General features: G+C 39.5%; 1 protein-coding gene across 1 annotated transcript; it reads left to right on the forward strand.

Annotated features, from left to right (window-relative positions):
- The first annotated feature begins 8,263 nt into the window (after positions 1 to 8,263).
- On the forward strand, positions 8,264 to 9,313 carry LOC132611571 (uncharacterized). Its single transcript, XM_060325986.1, has one exon. It carries the CDS (start codon positions 8,264 to 8,266, stop codon positions 9,311 to 9,313), a length of 1,050 nt encoding a protein of 349 aa, XP_060181969.1.
- The last annotated feature ends 204 nt before the right edge of the window (positions 9,314 to 9,517 follow it).

Consider the following 9,517-nt stretch of genomic DNA (forward strand, 5'->3'; position numbering starts at 1 on the left):
TTCAATATTTTTTTTAAATCATTTTTTTTAAGAAAACCGACGGAATGTGTCGGTTATTTTTTGCACAAAAATGTGCGAAAAAATATAATTATTTTCTAAAATAAACCAATGGAGTCCGTTGATTTTTTATTTTTTTTTAATAAAAAAACCGACGGAGACGGACTCCGTCGATTTTTAGAGCGAAAAACAGTAAAAATTAAATCAATGTAAGTATATGAACAAAAAATATCAGTGTTCTAGTGGTAAAGCCCTTTAATGCCAAGGAACATACCCGGGTTCGATTTCAAGGTCTTACATTTCATTCTTTAATTAAAAAAAAAAACAAAAACCGACGTGAGACCGTCGGTTTTTTTTTTTTTTTTTAATTTTTTGTTTTTTTAACAAAACCGATGGACTAGGTCGGTTTTAACCGATGCAGTTTGTCGGTTATGAAACGCGAGAGAGAACTTGAGGAAAAAAGTTGAGGTTAAAGAATGAACTTGAGGAAAAAAAAGCAGGGAGAGAGAAATATAGGTCTAAGTAATGGTTTAACGATTAATCTCACGAAGGTTTATGAGTTTGTACGCTGTTTGTATAAAAAAATAGACGTAGACTAAATTTGATAAGTTTTTGAATAGTTAAAAGACTAAAATCGGTAAGTGTATAGTTAAAGGACCATTTTAGACCTACTCTCATAGATAAGAGACTATTTATGGCCTTTTCTCTATAACTATATGTGAACCAATAAAAATAATGTCACATATTTAATTTAAAAAATCATATATTGCACATCAACTTTTGTTAAAAGGAGGGACAATTTTAGGCTTAAATTTAGACTTTAAGGACATTTGTTTTTTATCCAAATAGATGGAAGGAAGGACAAATTTATCCAATAGGTAGAAATAAGACAATTTTAAACCATTTCTAATACGTTAAGGGCATTTTGACTCTGTTCCCTATTTTTTTTTTAATATCATTTTAGTATCCAGTGTAATTCTTTTATGTTGTATATCTTAGAATTTGATTGGACTTTCTTGATATTTATGTTTTTTTTTTTTTTTTGCATTGTTTCTATTAAATCTAACAGAACATAAATTGTTAAATATTTGGCAAAGACAACCTATTAACTTTTGACAAACTTAAAGGATCAAACTGTCAAAATTCCTGTAATGTGCCTTAGCTTGTCTATATGTGATTTCCTATATGCAAAAATATTCCAAGTGTTGAACCAAATGTGAGGGCAAAAGAATTGAAGATAGCTGAGTGACATCTTGTCGAGCAAACAAAAATAAATGACATGGTGACAGTTAATTTCATTCGATTGAAAGTCAGAATTCGAGAGATTACCAGAACACTTTAAGACTAATAAGTGGCAATATATGCACCCGCCCACTTACACTTCATGTTCGTATGACGGTATGAGTATGACTCTCTAAATCTGTGGACAATGAAATTTTATTAAATTTAAACCCACAGAAAATTCGGATTATATTAAATTCAAGATATATGAGTCTAAAGAAATATTGTAGACTAGTATAGTTGGATTAATTATTTAAGTCCAATTAATACAAATTTAATTAATGGTCCAATTCTGTTGGGCTAATCCATCGATTTGGGCTGTAAATGATGAGCCCACTTTGCTAAGCCCAAGATGTCATCTTCCATGAGGCCCACTTTGGTGCCACGTGTCAAATGATGTGGCATGCCAAGTCAAACAAAGGAGCCTATAGGGTCATGACACATGTCAAAATGATGCAACATGCCTAGTCAAATCAAAGGTCAATGAGGATGCGCCACGTGTACAAGTGACATGTTCCGACCAATCAAATATCGACATGTCAGCTTAATTCTGATTGGTCGAAAGAAGCATGTCCTTATCACAACTCCTCCATCCTACAACTATAAATAGGGGTCTCATAATTCAGAAAAAAGGACAGAAATTTTAACAAGAAGCAAGAGAGAGCTCGTGGATCAAACGATGCGGATTTCTCTACAAGCTAAAAGCATTCAAGTATTTCTCTAGAAGTTCTAGAGATCTAGACGAAGATTCAAGATCAAGCTTCAAGCCCTTGAATCCAAGTACAAGTTCAAGATCAAGACCACCAGATTCAAGATCAAGCTCAAAAGCCCTTGAATTCAAGTACAAGTCAAGATCAAATCCATCAAGTTCAAGAATAAGCTCAAAAGCCCTTGAAATTATTGTTGAAAAGACGAATCAGAGGAATCATAGAGATTGTAACACTCATATTCTGAAATCAAATACAAAGATTGTTGCGATATTTTCCTGTCTCGATTATTATTTTCTCGACGCGAATTTTATTGTCTACAAATTCTGGCACGCCCAGTGGGACCAAATCTGCCCTTCATCTCTTCTCTCATAAATTAGATCAACAAATCTTCAACAATGGGGGCAATCTTAGGGAGCAACATCTCTTGTTCTCTATTCAAGATGCACCAAGTGTCTCTCTCGTCGAGTCGGGATGAATATCAAACTGTAATTTAGGCTTCTTTTTGCAGCTTGTGAGACCTTATGGGTATCAAAGAGTTGCTTATAGAGAAGTTAAGTGGAAGTGAAGAATTTCCCTTAAATCAAATAAGGGACGAAAAATATTTCTTCTTCTGATAAACAAATAAAATTGCACGTCTGTAAGCCAAGATTCTCAAAATATGAGGGTGACTACAACTTAGTTCCACGTGGAAGAGCATGAATTACATTGAATGTTATTATTCAGTGTACAATTTGGTATCCCAATATTCGGCAAAGGAAACTCGTGGAAGATCCTTTTACAAAGTAAAGAAGGAAAAATAGTTCAATGGGGTACCCATTTACTATTTGATTTAATGGTTCAAATCAGATTCCTCCATGTCATTTTTTAAACTACACTTTGTAAAAGAAGTGGACATTACGATGGCGTCTCAAAAGTGACACGAAAAAAAAGAAAGTTGTCACTAATACTTCAAACTTCGTCTTTGAGTTTCGGCAAGCCTACACACCAACAAACCTTGAAGTAGGGGGCATTTGTAGACATCGGAATTTTTTGGGACTCTACAACTTGAGCCCAATATTTTTTAGGGTTTCTTGGAGGCTACTCCACCCTAAACCCTAGCTCACGCCTATATAAAGGGACACATATTCCCTAAGAAAAGGATCTCAGATATCCTATAAACTCATGGGTATTCAAGAAGAGGTCAATATATGGCCGGATATTTCTTGACAACCAAATACTTCAAGAAGATCCACATTATCCTTTCATGGAGATCAAATACATCCCAAGAAAGTCCACATATTCAAATCCAAATCATCCGACGTTCGAGAAATACGCTACTAACGGCCCTCGAATTATGGTGAATATTTAGGAGAGAAGAATCAAGAGAATATACAGATTTGTACTCACAATCTTGATAAATAAAACCTCTTTATATTTGTGGTTGCAATTTATTTTCCATATATATTAAAATTTGTTGCAAACAAATTCTGGCACGCCCAGTGGGACAATCTCTACCTCTCATCTCAACTTTTCAATCATCAAAGTTTAACAACATCGAGATGACTTCAGAGAAGATCAACTCCAAATCAGTTTCCTCCAAGGTTGCTAGCTCTAAGTTCTCTGCTGATGTGGAAAACATCCTCGACATTACCTTTGGTAGCATTGGACCAGTTACGAGGAACAAAGCAAGCATGTTGGGACAACAAGCACTCCAAGTCTCATCCGTAACAACTCCTGTTTTTGGATCTTCATCTCCAAAAGGAGCGAGATCCTCTACTGATGCATCAGAGGAAGGAAGCAGCATTGCTGAAAAGATTAAGAAGACTCTAGCTCTACTTGATCTCTCTGGATCCAAGAACTTTACTATGAAGGAAGATGATGATACTTCAAGTGATGGATCCTCTCCACTCACACCACATGAAGTAGGCCAGTCAAAGATCAACTTATGCGATAATCCATGCTATTCTCCAACATCCCCAACAATCATGCAAGCAATGGTAACTAACGCTTCGTCAATGGAGGAGACACTGGAAAATTTGGCAAAAGTGATTGATGGCTTGGCCAAGCATGTGCAAAATCAAGACGCTCAGATTGAGAAGTTGATGGACAAGATGGATGTATTAATGGAAGGAGAATCCAGCCACGCACCTGGGAAGGGTCCAGAAGTACAAGAGACTGAACCTCGTGCAAAGCAAGTACCACCTACTAAGGAAATTCCTGTTTCTTCTGAAGGGATGATTCCGCTTGACCGACTAAAGGAGTTCATCGAAGGGACTATCAAGGATAAGTACGAAATTGCTGCCAAGTCTTCGTTTACTTACGGAAAGCCGTACACTACAAGAATCGATAGCTTCAAGATGCCCGCCGGTTATCAACCTCCCAAATTTCAACAATTTAAAGGCAAGGGAAATCCAAAGCAACATGTTGCACATTTTGTTGAAACATGTAACAACGCTGGGACTTATGGAGACTATCTCATCAAACAGTTCGTCCGCTCTCTCAAAGGAAATGCCTTCGACTGGTACACTGATCTTGAGCCTAATTCTATCGATAGTTGGGAGCAACTCGAGCAGGAGTTCCTCAACCGCTTTTATAGCACAAGGTGTACCGTGAGCATGGTTGAGCTTACGAGCACTCTCCAGAGGAAGGGCGAACCAGTTATCGATTTCATCAATCAATGGAGAAATGCGAGTCTAAACTGCAAAGATAGGCTCAGCGAAGCTTCTGCGATAGAGATGTGTATCCAAGGAATGCATTGGGGGCTTCACTACATATTGCAAGGAATTAAGCCAAGGTCTTTTGAAGAACTAGCTACTCGTGCTCATGACATGGAGTTGAGCATGTCTTCCACTGGGAATGAAGTAATGCCTGTCTACGACCCTCGCAAAGGAAAGGACAAGCAGGAACCCAAGAAATGGAGCAAGTTCATCCCCAAGAGTGATAATAAAGAATCCATGAACGTCAACGCCTTGCCTGTAAAGTTTACTACGAAGGTGAGCAAGAAGCAGAGTATGAAATCAACTTCCTTCCAAGACAACAAAAGTCGAAAGTCTACCTTGAAGGAGATGCAAGAAAGAGAATACCCTTTCCTAGATTCTGATGTCCTTGAAATTTTTGATGAACTACTTGAGCTGAAGCTCATTGAGTTACTAGAGATGAAGCGGCCCAATGAAGCTGGAAGAACAAACGACCCGAACTATTGCAAGTATCATCGACTTGTGGGTCACCCTCTTGAGAAGTGCTTTGTCTTCAAGGATAAAGTCATGCAGTTGGCTAATGAAAACAAGATTTTGCTTGATGATGAGAAGGCAAGTTTGAATCAAGTCTCTATCACTTTTGGCTCTTTTGATTCGGTCCAGATATACAGCTTTGAAGAACATGAGGGAGGACTATTGGAGGAAGATAGAACCCAAATTGATGAAGCCAATGATGAAGGTTGGATTCTGGTGACTAGGCGGAGACGCTGTAAAACAAGTCCACGAAAAGAATCATCTAAACAACCAACAAGGAAAGGGATGGTTAGAAGACCAAGGAAGCAGAAATCAGTTGAGCGTCCGAGGAAAGAAAAAGTGGAGGAGAACTACCATCAAGAACCACGACGTCCTGTGACTTTGGGGGAATTCCTACCAAGCTGGTTCCACAATAACACTGCTCGAGACAACATTGAGGCATCATACTTCAATACTGATAAAGAGGAAGCAAATGATGAAAACCTATCAATATTGTCTCTGCCATCATCTGAAAAGACAGTTGAATCTTCTTTGAAAGAGGTACACATATGTGATGCAAGAATCACATTCACAGATGACGATCTTCTACTTGGTGAAACACTACATAATCGTCCATTGTACATGGTGGGTTATGCCCTCGAGAGGATAAACAAAATATTGATAGATGATGGATCTGGAGTTAACATTCTTCCTATTCGTACAATGAAGGAACTTGGCATCACAACTGAAGAACTTTCTGAAAGTCGCTTGATGATACAAGGGTTCAATCAAGGGAGGCAACGAGCCATAGGTGCTGTCAAAGTAGATATCACCATCGAAGATTTGCGATCAAGTGCATGGATGCATGTCATCGACGCGAAGACTTCATATAATATGTTGCTTGGCAGGCCATGGATACACGAGAACAAAGTTGTCCCATCCTCCTACTATCAGTGTTTGAAGTATCTCGAAGGCAGTGTCAAAAAGAAGATAGTTGCTGATGATAAGCCATTTACTGAAGCAGAATCACACTTCGTCGATGCGAAGTTCTACTTGAAGAACTACATGGTGAGAGAAGTAAAAGTCGATGACATCGCAACGACCAAGAGTGATAAGATCGCAACTGAAAAAGCTGATGAGACTATTGGAAAAGTTGAAGTTGGTGCTGAGGTGTCACACTCCAGTCCCAATAAAGGGAACACCGTGTCTTTGAAGAAGAAGAAGAAGACAACTCTCGTGCTCTGCTATGTTCCAAAGTTGAAGAAAAAGGAAGGTCAACCATCTGAAGCTCAAGAAAATATCCTAGGGGGACTAACTCTTCCCATCAGACGAATTGATGCGATAAATTTATCCTCAAAGTTACTTGGAGACTTCGTGGCTCAGAATCCGCCACAAAATATGGCACTCCCTACAAAACGTACAAATGAAGGCTTTGATCCAAATGCTTACAAGTTATTTGTCAAAGCTGGGTACAACCCCAACGAGCCATCAAAGTTAGGGAAACTTCCATCAGGAGCTAGCATGATGCAATCACGTGAAGGTTTGGGATACAAACAACCTCTGCTAGTTCGCATATCCATAAGAAGGGCAAGTATCAACTACATCACTGTGGAAGATGAGTCTGTTGCTTCCAACAAAAGGCCTTCAGTGTTTGATCGTCTTGGAAAGTCGGCCACAAAAGCTTCTGTATTTGAGAGATTAGGGCTATTAAAACTGAAGAAGAAAAGGAAGAACAAGTTCCACAGAGATTATCAAAGCGTGAAAGCGCTTGCTTTGCCTGGAACCCAGAGGGATATACAGAGTTTGATTCCTTCTAGAATGAGACGACAAACAAAGCTTGTGGTTTCATGTGGAAAGGTGCTAAAAGCAAAGTCTCACACTGTAGTGTGTACCAAGGAGCGTGACGAAGATGAGGAAAGTGTAGGTTCTTCATATCATATTACTGCACAAAGTGATCAAGATACTTCATTTCAGATAGAGGTTGCCGAGAAGTTGGAGGACATCTCCTCATGTTACCACATATCTTTCAATGATGGCGATCCTCGAGAGGATGAAGATGCTAGAGATGCTCCTTCCGAACTTGAAGAAGGGGTGGAGACCACCGTAGACTCTTTGAAAGAAGTTAATCTTGGTACTAATGAAGACCTAAGGCCCACCTACCTAAGTGCTTTTCTAACAGGTGATAAAGAAGACACTTACATGGAAATACTCAAAGAATATAGGGATGTTTTTGCTTGGAGTTATAAAGAGATGCCTGGATTAGATCCCAAAGTAGCAGTCCATCATCTGGCGGTCAAGAATGGTGCCCGTCCTGTTAAGCAAGCCCAAAGGCATTTCAGACCAGATTTGGTTCCTTCAATCGAAAATGAAGTCAACAAACTCATTGAAGCTGGCTTTATTCGTGAAGTTAAATATCCTACATGGATTTCAAGTATCGTTCCCGTAAAAAAGAAGACTGGACAAATTCGAGTTTGTGTTGACTTCAGGGATCTTAACAACGCATGCCCTAAAGATGATTTCCCGCTTCCAATCCCAGAATTGATGATTGATGCTACCACTGGTTACGAGGCGATGTCTTTCATGGATGGTTCATCCGGCTATAACCAAATTCGTATGACACCAAAAGATGAAGAACTTACTGCATTTCGTACACCCAAGGGTATTTATTGTTACAAAGTGATGCCTTTTGGTTTGAAAAATGCTGGTGCCACATATCAAAGGGCTATGTAGAATATCTTTGATGATTTGCTCCACCAAAATGTTGAATGTTATGTGGATGACTTGGTGGTAAAATCAAGAAAGAGGAGCGACCACTTGCAAGACCTGAGAATGGTGTTCGAGCGACTTCGGAGATATCAACTTCGAATGAATCCATTGAAATGTGCCTTTGGAGTTACTTCTGGAAAATTCCTTGGTTTCATTGTTCGACATCGAGGAATCGAAATTGATCAAGCCAAAGTTGATGCGATTTTGAAAATGCCTGAGCCTCGAAATATTCATGAGTTAAAAAGTCTGCAAGGGAAGCTAGCTTATATTAGGAGATTCATTTCGAATTTAGCTGGGAGGTGCCAACCATTCAGTCGTCTCATGAAGAAGGGCGCCCCTTTCAAGTGGGACGAAGCATATACTAATGCCTTCGAGAATATCAAGTCATATTTAATGAAGCCTCCAGTTCTAGTCATATTGATACTGTACATTTCAGCACAAGAAAGGTCGGTTGGAGCGTTGTTAGCCCAAGAGAATAGCAAAGGGAAAGAAAATTATCTTTACTACTTGAGCAGAATGATGACACCTAATGAGCTGAATTACACGCCAATTGAAAAGTTGTGTTTGGCACTAGTCTTCTCGATTCAAAAGCTGAAGCACTACTTTCAAGCTCATAGTGTTAACCTCATTTCCAGAGCAAATCCCATCAAGTTTGTGATGTCAAAACCAGTCCTCAGTGATCGACTAGCAAGGTGGTACCTCCAGTTTCAACAATTTGAAATTACATACATCCCTCAAAAGGCTGTAAAAGGACAGGCATTGGCAGACTTCCTAGCAGATCACCCAATACCTGATGACTGGGAGCTAACCGATGAACTTCCCGACGAAGATGCAATGGTCATTGAAATTCAACCTCCGTGGAAAATGTACTTTGATGGTGCTACACAACGTGATGGAGCTGGTGCTGGTGTGGTGTTTGTTACTCCGCAGGGAGAAGTTCTACCATACTCCTTTACTTTGACACAACGTTGCTCCAACAATGTCGCTGAATATCAAGCACTAATACTTGGACTTGAAATGGCCGTCGACATGAAGCAGTTGCAGTTTCAAGTCTTTGGTGACTCTCAGTTGGTGATCAATCAACTCTTGGGAAGCTACGAAGTCAAGAAGCCTGAATTACTCCCCTATCATGGTTATGCTCAGAAATTGATAGGATGGCTTGGTGATGTGACTCTTCAGCATGTTCCTAGGAGGGAAAATAAGAAAGCCGATGCTTTAGTTGCTCTAGCTTCAGCGCTTACTCTGCCAGATCAAACACAAGTGACTATCTGTCAAAAATGGGTAGTACCTCCGTCAAATGAGGATGAAGGCGCGGAAAGTGAGCTTGAGCATCTCGTAGCTGTTTCTGAAGCTGCAAAGGAAGACTGGTGACAATCCATCATTGACTACTTAAGTTATGGGATACTGCCAGAAGACTCAAGAAGAAGAACTGAGATTCGTCGTCGTGCACCTCGATTCCTTTACTACAAGGATACCTTATATAGAAGATCTTTTGAGGGGATACTCTTGCGATGTTTGGGGGAGGATGAAGCAGTCCAAGCTTTGCAAGAAGCACATTCAGGAGTATGTGGATCA

Source organism: Lycium barbarum, chromosome 9 (assembly GCF_019175385.1).
Source record: "Lycium barbarum isolate Lr01 chromosome 9, ASM1917538v2, whole genome shotgun sequence".
NCBI lineage: Eukaryota > Viridiplantae > Streptophyta > Magnoliopsida > Solanales > Solanaceae > Lycium > Lycium barbarum.